The 23752-nt window shown below is 43.0% G+C and overlaps 1 protein-coding gene across 2 annotated transcripts in view; it reads left to right on the plus strand.

Moving 5' to 3' along the window:
- Window positions 1-23752, plus strand: part of camkk1a (calcium/calmodulin-dependent protein kinase kinase 1, alpha a) — a 58726-nt gene that overhangs the window by 30985 nt on the left and 3989 nt on the right. Inside the window, exons 5-16 of one of the 2 annotated variants that reach the window (XM_076020120.1) lie at window positions 726-777; window positions 1642-1775; window positions 6727-6763; window positions 7404-7425; window positions 8845-8933; window positions 10955-11154; window positions 12716-12769; window positions 12964-13037; window positions 18345-18432; window positions 19960-20088; window positions 21065-21168; window positions 23048-23444. In XM_076020120.1, the coding sequence (XP_075876235.1) occupies window positions 726-777; window positions 1642-1775; window positions 6727-6763; window positions 7404-7425; window positions 8845-8933; window positions 10955-11154; window positions 12716-12769; window positions 12964-13037; window positions 18345-18432; window positions 19960-20088; window positions 21065-21168; window positions 23048-23084 (1020 nt within the window). In that variant the 3' untranslated portion in view covers window positions 23085-23444. Of the gene's footprint in view, window positions 1-725; window positions 778-1641; window positions 1776-6726; window positions 6764-7403; window positions 7426-8844; window positions 8934-10954; window positions 11155-12715; window positions 12770-12963; window positions 13038-18344; window positions 18433-19959; window positions 20089-21064; window positions 21169-23047; window positions 23445-23752 lie in introns of those variants that run through there. The other variant, XM_076020119.1, reaches the window with a different exon arrangement.

Consider the following 23752-nt stretch of genomic DNA (forward strand, 5'->3'; position numbering starts at 1 on the left):
ATTTCGATGGCAGCTGCCGGTTGGCGCCCCACCAACAGTCCCAGGTTATGTAATAAACTCTTTTATAGTCGAGAATGAAATTATCATTGGGCCGATTGTTGCTGAAATAAATAAGCTTAAATGGTGCCGGACAGTTTTCAGCGGTGGATGAATGTGGCTGAGTCATTGAGCGCCCTCCCACGATTCTGTACAAAGACGCATGCACACGCACACACACCGGCAGCACACTATAGCGACTGTGTGTAAAGTGCAGCATGAAAAGCCTGGCTGATGCACAGTCACGGTCACGTTTGTAAAACAGGCGACTGAGTCGCAGAGCGAAAAAGAACAAGGTGTTCTGAAGAACCTGGAAGATATTTTCTTTTTGCCTCTGCCTTCTTTTTTTCTTGCACTTTTTTCACACATCATGTTCTGACCTTTCACGAAAAGACAATAACGGTGATAACACATCCGCTGACCCAGCAGCTTCCTCACAACCATGAAAAAATGCATATAAGGACGCTGTCCCAAGTCCAGTCGAGAGTAATGTGTCTTTTTTTACACTTTTAAATGAAGGTGTTTCAGCTTTCCTGCATTGCTTTCATCCCTGCTGTGACAGTCATGTTCCCCTGCTCCTTGCAGGTCACATCTGCCTTCAAAGTAAAGCAACCTGACTAAAGAATGAAACTGTGGTGATTTCAACTTCATTGCACTTGAATGATAAGAAATAATGTCCCTGCTTCCAGGCAATGAAGGTGGTGTCCAAAAAGAAGTTGATGAAGCAGTGCGGTTTTCCACGTGAGTCGAGTTTTCTTTTTTCGTTTCATGTCACATCATGAGTTTTATTGAACAACCTTTTGTTTTTGTTTTGTTTTTCAAAGACAAATATTTGAAGAGAATAAGATGGACGGCAGAGTCGGTTTAAACTGGTCCAAATATGAGGTTGACGCCGGACCACTTCCTGTTTTTTCCCCCTTTAACAAACACACATGATTTATGAGTGGAAGCGAACTTTCCCAAAGGAAATGTACTTGGTAGCTTTAGGTAGATCACTACTACTAGTTTTACTACTGACTAGGACTGTTAGTGTGCGTAAACTGCAGGACTGGTCAGTTATCACTCTCTAAGACAGGTTGCCAGTCACACTCACACTCACTCCTACGGCCAATGTAGAGTTCCCAATTTGCCTCATGCGCAGGTTTTTTGACTGTTGGATTACGCTGCAGTACCCAGAGAGAATCCACTCAGTTACAGGGAGAGCATACAAACTCCATAGAAAGCCCCCACACTGGGGATTGAATTTAACCTTCTTGCTGTGAGGCAACAGTGAGAAAAAAAATCAATGGCAGAAATGGAAAAAATGAACCAGTCAGCTATGTTTAATGTGTTTTTACGTCCTGGATATGAATGTCAAGCATGAACAACCAATGTGACAGAGGACATGAATGAACCGAGATAATGTGGGAATCCACTGAGCAGCTTCACCCTCAAATGTTTTGCACATTCTCAACTTCATCACTTCCGATAACTGAATTTCGGTGCTTGCAGTTGTACCATGTGCCCAGTTTGGCTCAGCAGAGAATGCTTGTCTGAGCCCATGTCAGCACCGATTATCATCAGATGAATCATTCAGTTAAAGTGTGTTTGTGTCGGGCTCTGCAGGTCGCCCACCACCAAGAGGGCCCAAGGCCGCCCAGGGGGAGCAGCCCAAAATCCTGGGACCTCTGGAGAGGGTCTACCAAGAGATTGCCATCCTCAAAAAACTGGACCACGTAAACATCGTCAAGCTAGTGGAGGTAAGAACGCATCCATGATTTAGTCATTGGATTTTAAGTATGACAACACCAACCAGAAACTCAACTGGCTCATCTTAGTGTTTTTCGTTCCGAGTGTGTTAAATTCAGATTTTGGATTTTCTTAAGCTGACAGCAACATCATCAATTACATTTGCTCAAAAAATAATTAAGAATTTTGTTGCTGCTGCATTCGGTCGGTTTTCAGGCCACCACTTTGTCTTCACTAAAACCCTGGGAGCGATTCAGTGACAGGCTGTCTGCTTGGCGCCGGTGGATGTGAAAATGATTCTGGTTGCTATTTCCAAGGAACGGGTCCCGTAATTGGACTACATGCAAATGGGACACCACCAACTGCTAATAGTGTCGCGCTGTCATATTGTCCAATGACCACATAATGTTGATAATTAAGTGGGACAAATAGCGAGCGAGCAGACGACGGCGCTCGTGCTCGGCACAGCGTGTGAGAAAGTGTGAGAGGTGTCGCAGTGCAGAAAGTGATTGTCCTCTGAGAGTGACTTCCACAGCAGTGACCCATTTTCCCATTAATAGTCAGATTCCGGAGATTGCATTATTTCATGTAACTCTTTGGCTTTTGATTTTTGGATGTTGCCATTTTTTTCAGCCTAATTGGCCTGGTTTAAGCTATGAGTGTGAACGAGCATTATGCCTTCACACTTAAATTTTAAACTTTTCACTTGAGCCACAGATCCTTGAAGGCTAACTTCCAATAAAATGCTCTATTAAAATAAAAGCTGAAGACACAGCTGTAGACCAGACCTGGCACCCCAGATGGAGAGTTTCACAAATCCGAGCAGTTTGTCTCGGTTGTCTGTTTGGTAAAGAGCCGAGAGAAAGCGTCCGGAAAGGCGAGGCAAATCTCTGAATGCGATTGGGCGAAGCGTCTGTCCATCACACTGAACTTTGTTCCCGATTGTTCTTCACCCTGTCAGAATGTCATGTTGTGTCTGTTTCTGTGATGATCCTTACTGTCAGGTAACCTTTCTTGCCAATGCTAACTAAGCCGCTCTGTTGACGTCTTGTGCTTCATATCAGAACCAAAAAAAGTGCATGAATTGAAACTGATTTTTAGCCAATGTGCTCAGCATTGCGTCAGGAGAATTTAAAAGGCGACGGGGGGGCGAGTTCTTAGAGGCGATGGGATTTTGAAGACGCGATTGGAGGTGCACGCCGCCACTCGGCAATATTATCAGTGTTTTTCAATCTTGGCCAGATGGCGGGGGCCACTGCCTGCGTGGTCGGGAGTTCAGTCCATGGAGCCAGTCCGCCGGGGAAAACCGTTGAGCTTGTGCGGCGGTCGACTGTGCCAAATGTCTGAAAAAGCGTTTTAAAGTAAAAGCCGAGCACTTGTGCGCCTCTGCCGGCGTTTGCAGCGAGGACACACACAAACGCACACTCACGCACAAGCGTTTGGCTCTCGATCTTTGTGAGAGGATATATTGATGTCGATTGTTATTGTCGTTCTTTGGACGAACCATCCCAAATCCTTAAGCACACCATGCTTCACCTTTTCACTCTGAAGTTTGACGAGAACGTTGTGAGGCTCACCCTGGTTATAAATGTGAAGAAACACACACATATACACACACTCATCTATTACCTTTTTCAGTGCCTTCACTCCATATATAATGGGCAAATTGTGTGCGGGCAATGTGTGTCTGTTGGTCCCTTTAAATGCCGCCAGTGTTCAGGTCAGGTTCACATTCATTAACGGCCTCCAACCGATTCCTCTGAGGCCGCCGGTCTGGTCCACTCTAATTACGGATGGAGTTTTTTTTCTCTCTCTCTCTCACTCTCTCTCTCTCTCTCTCTCCCTCTCTGTCTCTCTCCCTCGTTTCGGAACATTAAAGCCGAGGCAGAGTGGAACAGATTAAAAGCGATGAAAGTGATATGGTCATTTACCACAGATGGCTGGGAAGAGGAAGTGAAGGCGGCTCCGCGCTCTCCGAGGTGTCCAGCCGTTTGTGAGAGGAGTGCCGTTAAAAATGCCAGGCTCATTTCCCCGTCAGCCCAGACACTGTATGAATGTTTCCTGGTCACTGCGTGAGTCAGTGGTTACCGCCAGAAGGAGCAGGTTGCTAATGGTTGCCATTAGCGACACAACAGCAGCTCGTTCAGTGTTTAGTTTAATCAAGTTTAATGCGCACTTTAATATGTAACAAAAGGTGGAATCCGATTCTTGCAAATATTTATTTATTTATTTTTATTGAAACATATGAATCTGTTTAAGTGTATGACTGTGTTCAAACTACACAGACCGTCCACTTTATTAGGTACGTCACGCTAGTACTAATGGTGGCTTCTGAGTGTGTGATGATACACACACACACACACACACACACACACACACACACACACACACACACATGTGCACAAATTTTAAAGGTTAAGAGGTGCTATTCCTTATAGGTTTGGTTGTAGCCTGTGGCTCTCTCCTTTCTGTGGCCTCCAACCACGATACCCATTCTGACCTTTGACCCCTGACATAAGCAACAAAGCATTTTCCTACATACACAATGTAGGAAATGACTTTTTTATTTTAATAAAAGTTCATACTTGCAGTACAACAAAAGTAATGTAGTTTTCCTACCCATAGAGTAATTCTTATTAATATATAAGAATATACATAGCAAGGGTCTTGCTCAACTGCCATATTTCGAAGGAAGCCCGTTGTGGACAATCCAGCTCTCCAGACAGCGCTTTTCGTATTAGGAATGAACGCTTGCGTCCTCAATTAAACCAACGTGGAAGAAGTCCAGGTTTGTGTTCTCAGGCCACCGTAGTTCACTGGCAAACCCTGGGAGTAAGGGCAAGTGAAAGAGTGCTGAATCTTAAATGTAACCGCTAGATGTCACTGTTTCCTCTCAAAGTTTCCCAATACTACACACATAACCTTTAAATCCACCATCAGATGCTGGTTTTCAGCCTCTGAATTGACTAGATGGGACACACTGGCTGTCTGTTTCCATGTGCATGTTTTGTACTTCGTCAAGAAAAGCCAATGGTGGAAATGTCAAAAGGAACATTAAAAATGGGATTTGCATGAAATTTGTTTGAACTGGTTTTTGTACTTTTAGGAAAATAAATAAATACAAATTAAAACAATTTTGCTGAACAAAAACAAAAAAAAGATTTGCTTTGCATCAATATTAAAAGCAGGCTGTTGTTGGAGATAAAACCTAAAATGAGAAGATCTCAGATTTGTTCTGTTCGGGTTGAAAATAAGTGATGTTTCGTCACGGCAATAGATTTGGTGTAAATTTTCCTCAACCATTTTGGCAGGTTTCCAGTCTCCTCACCAATGCTGGATCGTCACAAATCCTTTTATCACCTTACAAAAGTTGCCCTTGTGTGTGTCAAACCATGTCTTGCACTTTCACTGCAGGGTCTGTGACTTGTTTGTGTACTGACGGAGGAAGCTCGAGTGGCTCTTAGCCTCAGACCTTAAGAAGGAGATGTTGGCTGGTTGGAGCTCTGCGCACTTCTTTTCATCCTTCATCTGTTTTTTTTCTTTTTTATCAACACATTTTTAATGATCTCGTTTCAGGCAGACGAGGAAACATGGACATCGTTGGTCCTAATGTTAAGGATCATTGATTCTGAAGTAAATAACACATTTTCAATCTCAGAAAGAAATGAAAAAACAAACACTGAAATATGTGTAATAGTACTAGTGACCAGCATCTCCATCTTTTATTCCAAAACATGATGGCAGCCTTGTATGTTTGATCTGCACTGAGAAAGCAGCCAATAATAACCACATGAGAGGGTGAAAGGGTCGATTTGAGACCATTTGCCTGTCTCTTGAGAGTGCCCTTGCAACCAATGGCTTGACGCAACCTTGGTCAGAGGAAGTGATTGTGGTGAAAACAGTAATGGCTAAAACCTTTAAATGTCCCACACTGTAACCTTGTGAGAGTTTTTTTCCTGTCAGTTTCTACTTTAAAGTTTGTTCTCTGTTCTGCTGTTGATGGATGCCAGTTTCTCTGCACTGAGCAGTGAGACGCTTAAAGGAACCTGACGCCGTGAAGGGTCTCAACTCAAGCGTGGAAGTAATCACTTGTACCTCACAGCATTACATAATTTCATTCTAAATGTATGTGGCCTTGACTTGAAAAAGGTGATCATTTAAAAGGAAGGTTAGGGCTGAATATATTAGGCTAAAAGCTAGAGCTGTATCTTGAGTAATATTTATTTTTGTTGCTTTGCAGGGTATATTGTGCAGTATGCGTACTGCCTTCCTCTGACATTTCCAGTGAAGGTATTTAGTAAAGCTGCTTAATGTTGTTGTCACGCTCAGGCGGTTGGTTGTTTTTGAATTTGCGACACCACGAGCTGTGACTGCAGCTCCAGTCAGGTGTTTGTTCCCGTCTTTCCGACCCTTTCACTGATGTCTTGTTTTTCATCCCCATTAGTTTGATTTGGTTCTAAAAAAAACATTTTTGCAAATGGCTGTAATTAGAGGGCAACCTATGCAGATCTGTTTTTTTTATTATCAGTTGTTTGGAGATGCCTCATTTTTAATTCCAAGATGACAAAACTTTTGCGGTCTGAAAATTGAAGTTGAGGTTTAATTTGCGTCCGTTGAATGTAATGTACATTGACTAAAAACAATTCTTTATAAGTTCTAAATAATAATTTTTCAGAGTAACCTTCACAACCTTCATTGATGCAGCACTGACTGAACATTTAGAGCTGATTTAAACTGGCAAGGTCAGGGTTTTTAATTAACAGCTCTCAACAGTTTCCTCCTTCTAACTTCTGTCTTGGAACTTGCCTGAATCGAGAGGGCGCCTTCTTCATTGGTGCTTTAAATTGAATGAGACAGAAAGGCTGAAAACATTCTGCCAGCTTTTTACAGGGGATGTCAAGGTCCTGCACCCACCTCCATGTTTCTCTCCATAACAACAACGATGCTGCTCCTCTCTTCCAGGTCCTTGATGATCCGGCCGAGGACCACCTTCACATGGGTACGCACGCCATACTTTTTTTTTTTGTTGTTGTAAATGTTTCACTCCCTCCCTCCCCACCCCCGCTCCCTCGCAGCCTACAGCCCTCCGCACATATGCCGCTGACTTTGTTCATCCAACATTCATGCTACAATTCGCCCCACGCTTCCCTCTGTGCTCCCCCGGGCTGCCAGGCGTGGCACAGAAATGTTCCAGGTCACCGTGAAGACGGCCGTTAGCGGGGAGGCGTCCAACTTTGCTTTTCTGTGGCACACTCAAACCCAAGTACCAAACCCTGAGGGACAGAGCTTTCCTCGCAGCTGCCCCCCACCACGCCCTGGAACTCACTCCCCTGCACATCCATGACTGTTCAGATCACTTCAGCTTCAAGAACAAAAGAAAGACTTTTTAGTGTTTAATTGTCCCTTCATCTATGCATGTGTATCATTATTATTATTATTATTATTATTACTATTATTATTGTTATTGTTATTATTATTATTATTATTATTATTATTATTATTATTATTATTATTATTATTATTGTTATTATTATTATTATTATTATTATTATGATTATTATTATTATTATTATTACACTCAGACTGACAGCATCGTTTGACTTATTATTTAACCTTTTTTCTCTTTTTCCTTCCGGCAGTGTTCGAGCTGATGCAGAAGGGGTGAGTAGACCACACTGGCTTTTTTTGTTTTTGTTAATAATTGAATGCGTCCCCTCCCCTCTCTCTCTCTCCCTCCCCTCTCCCTCTCTCTCTCTCTCTCCCTCTGCCTGTCTCCCGCCTCGACTCTCTCTGTCTCTCCCTCCCAAGTTCTCCTCCATTGCTCCGAGCTAACACAGCCATCCCAGACTTCAAAAGGACTCGTTATGTTCTTTGGCTTTTTTCTTTTTTTTTCTTTCACCGCTACCGCCCGCGGCACTCAGCCATGTAAATGTTTGACGTCCTCTCGCGCGAGCCGCTGCCTCTGAAGGTTGACAAAATCTGCAGCGATCCAGTGATCTGAGAGCTTTTTGTCGCTGTGGGAGGCTGGAAATAAAATAAGCGTTCATAATTTTTTTTAGCGACAGAGATATTAGAGATTTTCTCTGTTTGTTTAATCCGGAGTGTGTGTCTGGAAGAAAACTGAGACTGGAGTTTACTTATTCATTTGACTTCGACAGGTCATGAAAAATTTGTAGTTATTTCTTTTAGATCCGGACCCTGTTGCACTCATTAACTGTTGGTATTGTTCACTCACTTCTCCTCACATTACCACCACACAATGTGTACACTGATGTACATGTACTGATGCTCAAGACTGTACATACACAGCTATTAGTAATGCAGATAAACTCTAATGTAAAAAGTAAAGTCTATCCAAGTTGGCTAAACTACCGCTGACCATTGACTATGCCTGTTTGTATGGCATTGTGTTCACATTATGAAATGTCCCTCTGTATACTGCTACCATGCAAGCTTTATAATAGTTATTAAAAATGTTATTGTAGGGATGCTCTCATCAACTGATCATGATTGGCTGATATTCAGTAAAATGTCAATGGCCTTTTAAAAAGAGGTAGAAAAGCTAAAGACTTGAATTGATGTGTGCAAGCTGTCCACTCACCCACAGTTGTGATTGTGCTTTCGTTAAATACTGAAAGACGTGATTAGTAGGCAAAACTGCCATCACTGGATGTTGTGCAAAAAGCACTGACACACATAAAGTCATTAGTACTACAAGTCACATATTGATCTCTTTTGGAGCACAATCTTTAATAATTCGAGTAAAAAAAAAGAAGATATTCCTGTCATTGACAGTCAAAATATGTACTTACTAAAATCACCAACATCTCTATTCAGAAAAACAAACCTAAAAGGAACACTCCAAACCCGCATCCACAAAATGATATCGATGCTCGCATGGAGGGTTCTGAATCCCTACAAAGCGGGCAGAGATGGTGCTCATCACAGCCTCCCACTTTGAGTAATGTTTGATCAGGATATTTCTGTCTGCCCAGATGTGCTGATAATAAAAACAAGCGCTCTGTCAATTTGGGAGTGACTCACTCTGTTTGCTCCTCTCACTGCCCCTCTGATTCTTAGCCCAGTGATGGAAGTGCCGACAGACAGTCCCCTGTCGGAGGAGCAGGCGAGGTTGTACTTCAGAGACGTCATCCTGGGGATGGAGTACCGTGAGTACCTCACTTTACTTTCCCTGTGTGGTACCTATCGAGTATCTGTATTGCAAAGTAATGAGATAAGGCGTCTGTTCAGTAAATTTAATTATGGTGCTTTCATACTGAAGCAGGTCTCCTCCATTAAAACCCATTAAAATTCATAAGCCAGCAGAGTGGGAATGGATCTATTCAGTTCTAGAAAAACATTTTTTTAGTACTGAAATCATGCAAACAGACTTTTAAAGAAAGTTTCAAGCTATAATATCAACCTGAGTGTATTGTTGCCGGCATAGATGCAAGTCCAGCGTTATGCTGTAAAGGACATCCTGATCAGAAGTAGACTTGCATTATTGTGCAGCCTTGAATTAAAGTGACCAGAAGCCATTCAAGAGGACACCCAGCTACACTACAAGGTCTGAGACATGTAGGACCCAAAGATAGACAGAGTTCAAGTCAACTCTTTAAATGTTAAATGCTGCGGCTATGGTTTGTCCGCAAACCTGCAGTAACTTCCTGTTTCTGTCATAAGTGAACCCTGCCGATACTTATTGTCCCTTTTAGCCCCCTCAAAGAACACAGCCCGGTCTGGTCGCACTCTAACTGGTTAAAGATGACTCAGATGGGTTATGAAGATGGAACTGCATGATTTTAGAACTGGAATGTCTTATAAGTTGATGAGCAGTCAACCAGAGTTTTAGCATAAGAAAAAAATGACAAGGGGGTTGCTGGATGTAGCATTTTTTATTTTGTTTTGTTTTTCTTGTTATTTTTATTTTCGCGATTCCTGTAGGAGGTTGGACTGTTATAGCCGAACCATGTGGCTGCTGTGCGTATCAGTCTTTTTCCTGTGAGTTATGAAAGTGGTCCCTCCGCTGCTTCCGTTTCCTGGCGCCTTGCTGCAGTCAGTCAGACAGACGGATCTTCTTTCCTGCGCTCTCACCGGAACTCCAGCCTAATGATCAAGGATCAGTGTTGATTCCCTCTGGTCCTTTTAGAAAACAACCCCATACTGCCATACATCTTTGGCTGTACAACTTTGGCCGGTAACATAAAACTCCACCTTTTGATGAAAAAACTGCTTTTGACTATATTCCCAAGTTGGAAATGGAATCATATTAAAACAGTTCTTCACTGACTTTCCTAATGAAATCATAAAGTGTTTTTTCAAACTCAATTAACCACTAATAAACCTCTTTTTCCTCCACAATCTGCTATTAACGACATGCTGGCGGCACTCGTTAAGCTGGCAATGCCTTGCTGCATGTCTGAAAGATGAGGCGACACTGGAGTCAGTGGATAAAAAGTTACATTATGATTTTAAAATGAAATTCCATCGAATTGATACTAATAATATCAATTGCAATGTTTATACGTGTCATGAGATTGAAGCATTTTATATCAAAAATGTAAAAATAATAATAATATTTTGAAAATAACTGGTAAAATAACAGTTCAAGTTCTTCAGTTCAAGAAAATGAGCCCTTATTTTATGTCTTGATGGCACTTACGGCCCCCTGAATGGGTGTCACATTAATCATCCCTTCTTGAGCTGCAACAGGATATTTGTGTAATTATTCAAGTCATGTCACAGTTCTGTAGCCTGAACTGACTGAATGGTGCTTCACCCCCATCCCTGTTCTCTGTATGTCCTGATTAGCTCTAATGATGTTTAATTACCCAGACCTCTTAGAAGTCAAGTATCAGAAGTCAACAAGACATTTTCCAGCCCCTCTTGTCCAATCAGTGAAGTGTTCAGAGTTCTGCTCCATGTAGCTCAACCACAGAAGGAAAAAAAACACTTTCTATCTTCGATGACCTTGATGACCTTGATGGCAGTAACATTCCCTCTAACCTTCCCTATTAGAGGCAAGGTTGACGGTCAGATGTGGAAAATGGTTGTTTCTTACTTCTTGCTTCAGGGTAATTTGATCAGATGATGCGCCATCCAAAATATTCATCTTTAGGTTAAACGCTGCAGTCCGTCCAATGATCTTCACGTAAACTCACTCTTGTTTGTCGTTTCTTTGTCTTTTCAGTGCACTACCAGAAAATTGTCCACCGAGACATCAAACCCTCCAACCTGCTGCTGGGCGACGACGGACACGTGAAGATCGCAGACTTCGGGGTCAGCAACCAGTTCGAGGGCAACGACGCCTTGCTGTCCAGCACAGCCGGCACGCCCGCCTTCATGGCGCCCGAGACGCTCTCCGACACCAGGAAGAGCTTCAGCGGCAAAGTAGGTTCTCTGATCTTTGCTGGCAAGTCTTTAGTCTGAGCTAAGGTTGGTATTGAGTTGGCGTTCGAGGTTCGGCCCTCTGTGGTTTCCAGCAGCCCGAGCCCGAGTCTTGACCTAATGATTTCATAATAGGAACCATTAAAGCGCGACGGGTTTTCGATCCACAGAGCAAATTGTCATTGTGAGGCTTTGCCCCCGAGCGTTAATAACCAGGAAGTCATTCATACAGCTGAAACTGCAACATTAGAAGAGGCGAGGCACGGAACGAGGTGAACGGTTTTTACTTTCCCAGTTAATGATTGGTGAAAGGTTTCACGTAAACGCACCGCCGCTGCCTTCACAGCCCGGTAACAATTGGTTATGTTTGTTGAGGTTTCCTCCACGAAGATCTGGTTTGACGAGCGTCCGCCTCAGCCGTTCGTTCCCTGTTTTCAATGTTTTGGAATCATTGAACGATCTGTTGGGTATCACTTGGACCTGCTGCATTTGGAAGGGTTTTCGCTGGAGCCGCCGTCCAGCCGTGACGTCAAACTCTCCTCACGAGCTGCCTCCCGCCTGCATTAGTCATGCGCCGTGGAGATGGATTTTACTTGATTTGCAACAATAAAAAAAAAAAAGGCTGAAGAGCTTTTATGTTCCTCCAAAATGGAATGAAGTCATTTTGGTGCAGACAAAAAGGGGGCATAAGTGGCGTTGAAGTGCCTCAGTCAGCCTTCACTCAGACTTTGGAGGAACACGTGCAATCACAGTGCCGAGGCCTTCTCTGATTAGTCCTTCCTCTCAGTTCAGGCTGTGTTGCACTGATGAACTCTATGTAATTTTGGTTTCACTCACTTAAACATCATCAGCTCTCGCTATATTTTTTTTTACCACGGTGATTGAAAACACAGCGTTGCTTCGTGCGAGAACAAGTTTCCGGCAAAATCAAAATCACGATTAAGCTCCATGAAACCATCGAACAGAGCCATCATAAGTAGCTTTAGGTCATTGTCCTTCCAGGAAATCACACTAGGCAAGAGACTGAGATAGTGAAAAATGACTGTTGGTGTCACACACTCATGCTCTTCACAGAAGAAGACCATTGTCAGCTGTGATGGTGGTTAGATTGATGCTGATGTGATTATAAATATAAAGACACATAATCACACATATTGAATTTTAAAATTCGTAATAGTCTGAGTTTACAACTTGGCTGTCTGCATTAAAACACACAGCGGCCCCTATCTATCACTTCAGCAGCTCCACTCCATCAATTCCCTTATTATTTTTCAAATATAGTCATTGTTCACAGTATATTTAGTATTTTTCATTCAACTCTGTAAGATGTCCTTGAGGGCTGCAGAAGGCACCACTCAATAAAAGATTATTTGAAGTGCATAAAACAAGTAAGCTTCTAATATCTGCTGCTCTCAGAGAGAGCCTCCGCATGTTTCATACACACAATAAAATGAAATTGTGTTTTAGAGGTGGAAAAGGTTCAGTGTTTTTCAGGTCTGTCAGCTGTAATCATTTCTGCCACCACTGCATGTGTTGACTTCACACTTCCTGTGCACCCTGACAGGCACTGGACCTGTGGGCCATGGGCGTCACCCTCTACTGTTTCATCTTTGGGAAGGTAAGTCTGGATTTTCTCAACAGTTAAAAACAGATCAAGTGGACCCATCAGTTTGTCATTGTGACATCACATCCTGCGTGATCACAGCTGCTGTATTTCTCGTTGAGTCCTCAGACATATGCAGCGTCCCCCCCCTGACCCTTCACTGTATTTTAACTTACCTGGCTTTGGTTTTTCCTCCCCTCTCCGTGCAGTGCCCCTTTATTGACGAGTACATATTGGCTCTGCACAACAAGATAAGGACCAAGCCTGTGGAGTTCCCAGAGATGTAAGTCCGTCTCTCCAGCATCCTTCCCTCCTTCCTCCGCTTTCATTAAAAGTGACAGCGGTGATGTAGCAGCCACCTCCAGCCCACAGCTGTTGCCATCCGCTTCCCCGTGCGCCGACTTCGATCTCAGACACACACACACACACACACACACACACACACACACACACACACACACACACACACACACACACACACAAACAAACAAACAAACACACACACACAAAAGCAAAGCAGATATTCTGCCTCCTTCACCTCCACTACAGAAAAAGATACGCCTACAGGAGTATGGGAATAGCTTGGGGATAGCATCTGGTGGCAGCAGACAGTCAATGTAGCCTCAACATGATTGGAACAATGACCTAAAAAAAAAAAATCCCAGATTGGAGTATGAACATGGCTGACATAAAGGGTCTGTGAGCGACAGTCAGGAGTGCGTGTGTGTCGGGACGGGACGCTTTAGCGCTAATGCCAAGTGTCTTCCCACCGCAGGCTCTGGGCAATGTGAGCGCAGCCCATTCATCAAACGCTGGCCTCATCCAGAAGGCACTTGATGGCTGTGAGCTGCACTGATACTGATCGGGCCGTTATGCAGTGCATAAAAGATTCAGTTCAGTCTGGTCCCAAGGCTCCCCAGGGGCGCACACATTTGTTTAGTGGTGGTTTCCCTTACATTTGCAAATTGCATTTCTGAAGTTACAGCGTCACCTGATATTTTTAGGCAGGAAGCTCAAAAACTGCTTCAGTCAGTCTGAGCTAGCAATGCGATATGAGCCTTCTATGTATCAACACTGAGTAGAAGCTTATCATTGCTCTAATCATGAATTAGTTTGGCGTCATTGATAGACGTATAAACAGTAGTGTGTGACTTCAAACAGCAGCCACATTATTGGGCATAACATGCAAACCATCATGTGCTAAGCTAATATTAGCTAGCAATAGGAAATGATGCTAACAAACAACGACAAGAAAATAAAAACGTCTTCTTTTGCTTTTGTGACATCATCATAACCCTATATGCACAGCAGCTGGATCCACCAGACTTCAACTCCCAAGTCCTGCTCGTTCACGTCGCCACCATTCTGTAAGCTGCTTCGCAAACACTGCCAGCTATTCTAATTGTGAAAGGCATTGTAGGAACACTGAGCATTGTGGAACTGCTGAAAGACAAATGAGCAAGAACGCCTTCATTCAAAGTCTGCGCTGAAACAGTACACGGCCTTGTGAAGTATGAAGTCGATCATTTCCCAAACTCTACCGCCACTCAGCTAATTTATTATTCATGCAGAAATATCTGTCAGTGTTTGGCCAGCCTCGGAGGCTTCTGTTCATGGCAGAAGAAAAGCTTTCACCTTGTCTTTGAGTGTGGAAGTTGCTCATAATTTCCAGGGCATTAAGGGACTCTTCCACCGCTGTGCACCTGGGCTACCCTTAATATGACTTCCATCAAGCCTGTCAAATGAAGCAAAGCTGAGAATAAATGCATCGTTTTCAGCAAGATTGGAACCCTTACACATTGCCAAGATTGTTAATGAAGTAATATTAACAGTAAGCTAGGCTGTAATGGAAAACTGCTATATATCTGATGCACAGTGCACATGAATGTGTTTTTACTTATTTAAATTTGTATTGTCCATCATTGCTGCGTCTTGCATGAGGCAGGTACCCAGCCGCTCCCATAAAGGCTCCCTATCCAATCCGAATAAATGATGAGTGTCCAAACCGATAGTAGAAGTGTTAAGTTGGGGCAACTGGACTTGTTCTTGCAATCTTGAAGAAGTTTGGCTACTTATCCGGAAGGCTTCTTCAGTTCAGCCTTGCGGATGAGAGGCGAAACATCTTCAAGATCCCAAGAACAAGTCCAGTTGCCCCAACTTAACTCTTCTACTTTAAGATGACCTGGATGACCCAGATTCAGAGTTACTATGAATCTGACCATTAGCATAGCTAGCGGTATTTTTAAGTCCCAGCCCCATTCGTCAAATGACGAATCTGTGACAAAATGCCACCCAATTTTGTTCTGCTCCACCGCCACTACTCTTTGATTTAAGTTGTTTGTGCTGCCTCACCTACAGTTATATGATCAGAGATGAAAGTCCAATCTCCTGCGGGTTCCACTATTTTCCTTGCTTGATGGAGTTCACCGCTGTCAAGTGTTTTTGAATATATACGTTTCAATGTTTGAGTACCTGCAAGTATAGAGTAGAAAGAGATGACAAACACTTGCCATTGTAACAGTAGGATTCAAATGACAGCTCCTTGCACTGGAATTCGTCAACAAGAGACTTTTAGTTTGCTTTCTCTCTCTCTGTCTGAAAGATGATCCCATGGACTGGCCTCCACAGTGTCCGCCAACCCAAGAATGTGTGAAAACTTCATTGAATCTGGTCTGGTTTCTGTATGTGCTGATACTGTGGGCGGTTCATCTGGAGTTAAAGTGTAATGCAAACTTACATTTACCGACCATATGTTGTGCTTCATTGCGTCATTCATCCCTTTTATACAAATCCCTATATTTAAACATGTTCATAACTTTTCAAGTACATTTGTTATTTTTGGTAGCTACATTTCCATTTAGCCAGCATTATAGCAAACACATTGTTGTATGGCTTCATCTTTTCTTGAATTTGACCTACTTATCATTAAAGACTAGGCATCTTATTGACTGATGTCCCACGCTCTGGTTATTAAATATTACATTTTGGCCCAAGCTAAAGAGTAATATTATCTGTACATGTTGTAAGAGCAAGTTACTATGCATGGTCAGGAACCAGTGTACCAAGGCTTCTGATAGATCGTCTAATGAACAGAGACATGCCGGCAAAATCTTTGAACCAATGAAAGGCAGGGCCACTCATAATTAGCTAATTAAACATGCTATGCTAACCAATGACAGAACTTGATCTTTAAACATGGCCAAAGAGAGCTCCAGCTGCCTTCCTGCCTGTGTTCTAACCAGTCCGAAGCTTTCAGGTTCTTTACAAATCTACTTTGTTCAGTTTCACTCACCTTGGCTTGTAAATAAGCTAAAAATAGAATAAACACATGGGACATTTTCGATTAAGCAAGTTGTACAAACCCAGGAAGTGGTGTTGTGGTCCTGCTTCTTTTAATTTAGCATCTGTTATTACGCTAACTAGCTTGTTATGTGACGCGAGTGAATGACTTGGTCAAGTTAGCCTAAGTTTGTCTAGTCTCGTTAGCTGTGCGTGCCTATGGATGTGTTGGCGCGAGTAACTTTTGATCGGCCGACTGCTGCAGAGCCGTCTGTTGTCTTTGTCTATGTCAGTAAAAGTGGCTAATTGATTGTTCCTTCATTAACGAGAATTCCTTTGTTTTAGGATGTGATAAAAAATAGGGGTTTTTTTTCTACTTCTGCATCATTGCAACAAGAAGTGCTGGCAACAAAAAAAAAGCGGCAATTGTGCTGATGTATTGCTGGTTCTGCAAATCCAGGTTTCAACTAAACATTGTTAAATACTTATTATGTGATTATTAATTTTTGTTTTCAGCGTGTTGACAAAAAAATGTGCATCAAAAGCAGTCACTGGTCATCATCATCGTCTCTGTCAGCTGCCTTGTTGTTTAAACACTCAAATATGTGCTGAGTGGCTCTCTGTTAGGAGAGGGAATTGGATAATTAGGGGACTTTCTAGTTCTCCTTGTGCAGATGCAGCCTTAATCACACTGTTCTAAGCAAACATAATGGTTGTTTGCACATTGAGCAGCTGCTCGTTTGAAAGATATTTTAATACTGTGCATGTGCTGGCCTGACACTTTTCTTTTTTCTTCATTAGATCAGACGCCCCCAAATAAAGGTTCATCACTAGTGGTTTTCTTCATTTAGTCTCTTGCAACCAACAAGCACCCCACACTGACAAAACGGCTTTAAAACAAAAATCTGCTAATTGTATTATTTGTATTGCAATTAGCACACAGCTGTGCACTGCGGATGATGAGCACTTTCAATCGTCTTTCCAGGTGTCACACTATCAGCAGCTTGTTTAACACCCACTGAATCATCAGCCACAGAGTCATGGAGACACAACTTTATCATTGGCTGCAGAGTATTTTGCTAATGTTGCCTTGTGAGTATATGTTGAGTCATTTCAAATCTTAGGACACGTTAAACTGATTGTCTCATTTCCAGAATATTTCTTATCCATGAACCTTGAGAAAACAACTTGAATTTAGCTTTCTTTGTAAACCGGCGCTTTGTTGGATCTTTCTACATTGTTCTAAAAGGGCAAAAACGAGGTGGTAGATAACAGGTGCATGCTCATTGTTTTCAGTCATTCTTCATTGCAAGTCAGTGCACAGAAGTCACTCTGATCAAGAAGCGATCGCTGTTTCTTTTGTCATCGGTAGCAGCGATGATAGTTGTGACAAAACCCTCCAAGAGTTTTCACAAGTTTCTTGAACAACACAAGTGCAGTCACACTTGATGACTTGTGCCTGGAATAAGAATGGTCGGGAGGCGCTCACATTTGGCCGCATTTAATGTTGAAGCAAGCCATGGTGGGTAATAAGACACAAAAAAGAACTGAGGTGTAGCATAAATACATACATACATACATACATACATACACACACACATACATACATACATACACACACACATACATACATACATACATACACACATACATACATACATACATACATAGAAAGAATCACTCCTAAGTCTAGGTGCAACAGCTTTTAGTGTAGCTACGCACAACAGACGTTGTCCCTTTTGCATGTTTACTGTACAGCTCAGAACTGGGTGTTTCAACAGGATAATGACCCTTGGCAAGTATCCAGGGTGAGCTCAGGAATTTGTTTTAGCAAAACATAATTAGCATTTTTTTTTGCATCTAAAATATGCCATGGTAATATTTGAGATTATGTAAAATTTTGGAGTTGTCAAAAAAAAAGATATTAACATGCACAACAGAATCTTGTTTAAAATAAATTGTGTTTTGTGGCCATATAGATACATACTGTACATACACACACACACACACACATATGTATGTGTGTGTGTGTGTGTGTGTGTGTGTGTGTGTATATGTACAGTATATGTGTATATACATATATGCATATAGTATATGTATACAGTGTATACATGTGCATAATGTATAATGTACAATATATACAATGTATGTATATATACACTGTATATACGTATATATGTATATGTATGTATGCATGTAACATGTGTATTACATGTTGATGGATGTCTTGATGTCTTGCACTGGAGTGTAAAGTTGTTTTTCTTGTGATGTGTCTAAACTAAACTCTCTCTTGATGTTGTGTTCATCGCAGACCGCAGATCGGCGAGGAGCTGCGGACTCTGATCTTACGGATGCTCGACAAAAACCCCGACACCAGAATCAGCATCCCTGAGCTCAAGGTAACGGAGCAGAAAGCCGCCGTCTGATCGTGAGTCATTTGTTGCGTAAGCCAGCAAATATTTCTTAATGACAGCTGTTTGACAGTGGCTTTGCCAACCTGAACTGGATTGGCCTCGGGAAGGGGCGGGTGCGGCGGGTGCAGCGGCGACGGCGGGGCTCGGACCTGACTGCGTTGCAGGGGCTCATTAAACATGGCGCGTAGCTTCAGGGCATGATGCAACGTGCTGGTCCCCGCGGAGCCCTGCGCTAACACAGAGTCCGTGTTCGGGGGCCGACTGCAGACACATGTTGTTCGCTTCCCCTCACATTGTTTCCATGGCACAGTCTGCCCGTGCGGCGGTGACTCACCTTATTACCAGATACTGCTTTTGCGGTCCCGTGGAACAAGTCAGAACTTGGCTGTTCAGGCCTCACACTCACCCATGAACAGAAGCATCTGTGTTATTGACGCATGAATGAATTGCTGAGCTGATTGCAATAATTGGCCATCTCACAGGTTGATCTCAGCCCTTATTTTAATGATCGGTTTTGTGTGTTTACTGCTTTGATCAATCTTCTTGCATCAAATACCTTCAATCAAAAAGATGATTCAGACGGAGGGCACAGTTCCAATTCACTTTAAAAAAAAATAGAGCGAGAAGCTGTTTATGGGAGTTGCTGAGAAATCAATTAATGCTGTTCATTTCTCTCCGCTCCTGAAGCTGTTTTTTATCATACGCATGGCTGAACATGTGCCTGTCACTGCACAGCAGCACTTACACACTCATAGGCACAGACACAAACACACACACGCCCCCCACCCCCCTCCGCACGCACACACGCACACTCACACTCACACACGCATGCACACACACACTCACACACGTGTACAATTCTACTTCAGAAATTAGATTGTTTAATCTGTCATCCAATATTGACAATCTTGTGTTGTGTTGTGTAAATGAAACATTCTTGCACTGTGTTCTGAGTTCGTCAGAGGAAAAGCTATTTTATGTGGATCAGCTTCACCTTTAAAATACACATAGTCTCAATTTACACTGACAATACAGTAATCTCATCTAATCTAATCTATTCTGATCCAATCGGATCTAAATTTGCAGATCTTTTCCTGGCAGTAAATTCATATTGAATAACAGGAAAGCAAGCGATGTTTAGACCTTTAACATCTTCAAAGAACATTTTTCACGGGTTGTTTTATTGTCAGTGTTCAAGGCTGCTTTTAAAAAAAAATGTTTCCCCGTTGATGGCAACAAACATGATTAAATATCCAAACTATGAACCATTATTAGCCATCCCAGAGCCACATCTGTGCTAAACAATTATTCCATATCAAGTTCATGCAGGGGAGGTGACATAGTGCTCATTAAAACAGGAGGTTTGCCCGGCCGGCAGAAAATGCTTCATTATAATCAGTGACCTTTCTGTAAACAGCATAAATTCAATTGAAAGTCCATTGACTGTGCTTGGAACAGCCCTTGATTTAGCTCACAGGTTTGCCATTTTTGTTCCGCCCACTGTGTGTTCAGTTGGATCAGTGGGTGACGCAGGGAGGCAGCGACACGCTGCCCCTGGAGGAGGAGCACTGCTCTGCGGTGGAGGTGACGGAGGAGGACATCCAGAACTCGGTCAAGTTCGTCCCCAGCCTCTCGGCAGTGGTGAGCATCCTCGGGATACGCTACTAGCTCAGTGTTCTTGTGTCAACCAAAAAGGATGATGCACCTCCACAGTGTTATATTACAGGGGCGGGGGGGGGGGGGGCGAGGACGGACTTCACAGTGATTGAACTGAAGTCCGTATGAATGAGCGCAGTGCCGTCAGCCTTTGTGTTTTCGAAGGGGGGCTGAGTGGGCGGACGCTGCCTGATGATGTAACGCCTGAGACAAACACCACTTTTGTTCCTCCTTGTCTCCAGACATTTAGATGCGGGAGCGGAATAACACGACCCGCAGAACACGAGCGAGAGGCTCGCCACCCTCCCGGTCTCTAAATGAAACCGCAATCTGATCAGTGACGGATCTGTTTGTTCATCTTATTGGGAAATAACTGCATCAGCTGCTGCAGTTTGACGTCCAGAGCCGGCCTGTGTCTGCCTCGTTAAAATCCCATGTCTGGCCTAAAAACAGCACGTAAAGAGCGGTGTGCACAAAAATATTCAAAAGTTTGTGCAATAGCGATATTGTCTTGAACGTAGGGCATCTATGGAGTAGCACAGCATTTCTTCAACCCACGCGGTTTATTGAAGTAAAAGCTGCAACAGCAGCAGATTATGTTAATATCTTGTCATGTGACCTCCTTGTTTGGTGTCATGACGGCAAAATGTGAACAGCACCACGACGAGGACCGTTTTCGACAAAACTGTCACTGAACCAGGACATGTGATGGAGCGTTCATGTGTCAGACGCCTGTGCTCGGGATTTATTTTCAGCTTAATCACCTTGTCAGAGGGCATCGTCGTCATCAGAGCGTCGCACTCAGTACTGAAACACTGAACAGTCAGAGATGTGCGTTTGAAAATTTGCAGAGTCAAATGTGAGCTTGTAGGCCAACGCCCATAAATGGTTTATGTTATCTGTTTAAAACCGCAGTCTCTCAGGTATTCAACATGTTTTTTTTTTTTCATTTTGCTTTCAGATCTTAGTGAGAGCCATGCTGAGGAAGCGCTCCTTCAGCAACCCCTTCGAGTGTCCGAGCAGGAGAGAGGAGAGGTCCATGTCTGCACCTGGAAGCCTCCTCATGTAAGAAGACACGTCCCATGTTTTTTTGTTTGTTTGTGTATTTCATTCCGCCAAGATAATCCGCTCACAATTCAAACCGCACAGCACCGTTGGAACTGTTTACACTGCAGCTGCTGTTTTCTTCTTCTTCTTCTTTGACGTGGCTCAGCGCTGCACACCTGTCTCCCCTCTGGGCTCTATCAGGTTAACTCGCATCCATCCCAGCAGCGGCGGTGGCTGCTTTGGGGTTGCCATAGCACCATAATTCATTCTTTCACTGTATGCAGCGGGGCTTACAGCTTTCATAAATGTTTCTTTGTGTTAGTGTGTACGTGTGTGTGTGTGTGTCTGTTGCTCCCAGCTTGAAATGGGGGAAGGAGAATGGCACAGATCTGCGAGTGCCTGAGGCTGACCTTGGTCTCACGGTTGAAAGCGTTGGCTGAGGATATTCACATCCCGCTGAGGAAGTTCAACATGTATACACTCACAGTCACGGGCAAATTAGCGTGTTTTATCCAGACTGCTCGCGCCCCTGGGACTGTCGTCGGTTTTATATGTGCAGCAGACTGTAAACGCCACAATAAAGAGCACTCTTATTTTTTTTATCAGGCTCTTTATTGGATGAGTTGTCGCCTATTTAGGCCAAGGTTTCCCTTGTTACTCTCAGCTCCTGGCAGTGACAGAGATGCTACCCGAGGCAGAGAGCGTTTCAGGCAAAGTCAGAGGAGTTTGAAACGACACTGCCCTCTGCTGGGTAATAAAAGGCGCTTCAGAACTTTTCAGAGCTCCTGAAAAGAAGCGCCACAGTTGAATTAATTTTCCTGGACTTCATGTGTTGATCCATGGCAGGTTTTGTGGATTACTGCGAATGTCTGTTCGAAAGCCCCTGAATGGAATATTAAGTGGGCTTCATGTATGTATTTAACCTCATTTCATTCTCATTTGCAATCGGTCTTCCAGAGACAGAAGAGATGTACCGCGCAAAAAGCCAGTCGGTGCCGACGGAATTCTGCCCCTCTCACATTTAATTGAAGAAAACCTTTGGGTGGTGTTGCAGCTAGTGGAATTGTTGAGGATCGCTAAACATGTTCGTGGCAAATAGTGTTCTGGGAGACCACGATCACGTCTCACAGGGGCTCATCTTTACAAGGAGTGAAGGATATGGAAAGGCACTCTGGTGGTTGAAGGTGGAATCACACTTCTCAAAGTCAGCGTTTAAACGCCGAAAAACAACTTTATTTCCCCTTGCATTAAACCACGCAACACATCACCTTCATTTTGGCTTCATTAGTCTTACTTTATTATATCATTCAAAAGACACAGAAATGTGAAACTTGTTTCCACTCAGCAGAAAACTGAACTGCAATGTGTTGCTGAATTGAAATGAAATATTTACTTGCTGGTTTTGAGTGAAAAGGATTTTGCTTTTATTGACAATAATACAACTTGGAGACAGGGTGAGCCCAGTTCAGTCTTCAGAACCTTTTTTTGTTCATTACCAGTCACTTGGTTGCCCTGTAAACAAAGCAAAGTAATAACAAACTAGTGGTGGGAAACAAAGGTTTTTAGACATCCCATGAATTTGTGATATATTGCATTAAGAATCGCTCTTTAGTAAGTTTAAGTGCACTATTTTTAAATATTATTACCCACAACCCACACGCTCCCATTTGCATGTGCACTGTTGCATCCACGTCAAAACTGTGTCATCGTATTAAAGGCCCTTAACACACAACCATAGCTATTGAAACACGATATATATTGTTTTTTTTCCACCCTGCAGTCCACAATATTTAATATTCCCCAAGCTTTCGACTGTAGATGTGAAGGACGAATGCGAGGGGGATTCTCCTCCCTCACTATTATGACTCTGCCATCTCTTCTCCCACTTTTGCTGCAGGGATTTTTCTTTAAATCTGCGGCGCTCACTAAGGTAACACTCTGTGCTGCTCAGTCCGCGCTGCCCTTCACCCGGCTTCCTGCCACCTGCAGAGCCCCGCCGTCATCCCCTGCAGTCCGCTCAGCCCCCCGCTTGTCCCCATTTGATAAAAGGAAATGGAGCCGTAGACATCTTATTGCCATGCCTCTGCTGCTGTTCCATCAATAAAGCATTTAGCTGTGCCTTTAACACTTCCTAGTGTTAAAGGTTATTAGGAAAAACAAGTCATATTTGCATAACCCCGACTGAGGCTTTGTAGTTTAAACCTGAAACTCTACGTTTGATTTTCTAGATCAGTTTCTCTCAAAGTAGGAGCCGTGACACCCTGGGGTGATGTGACAGTCAGGACAGGGGCATAGTTGGGACAATACATTGAATTATGAGAGTTGATCTTTTAAGCCCCTATGTGTGTGAGACAGTACAAGAGATTAGTATTCAGGTGGCTATGTTGTTATTTCTGGAATGTAACAAGATTTGCACTTAAAATGTTGTAACATTTGATTGATGATTCACATTTGCAATTGATGAATATATTTGGCTGATATGAAATTAATTCATTAATAATTTATTTAAATGTGCCAGATATCCCAATGAAAAACAAATCCAGTGAATGTTGTCATTTCATAAAGTTAGAATAGTTCCAGTAGCATATACAAAGAATCTAAA

Source organism: Nelusetta ayraudi, unplaced genomic scaffold, assembly GCF_046127955.1.
Source record: "Nelusetta ayraudi isolate G7.1 ecotype Tasmania unplaced genomic scaffold, CSIRO-AGI_Nayr_v1 ptg000011l, whole genome shotgun sequence".
Classification (NCBI taxonomy): domain Eukaryota; kingdom Metazoa; phylum Chordata; class Actinopteri; order Tetraodontiformes; family Monacanthidae; genus Nelusetta; species Nelusetta ayraudi.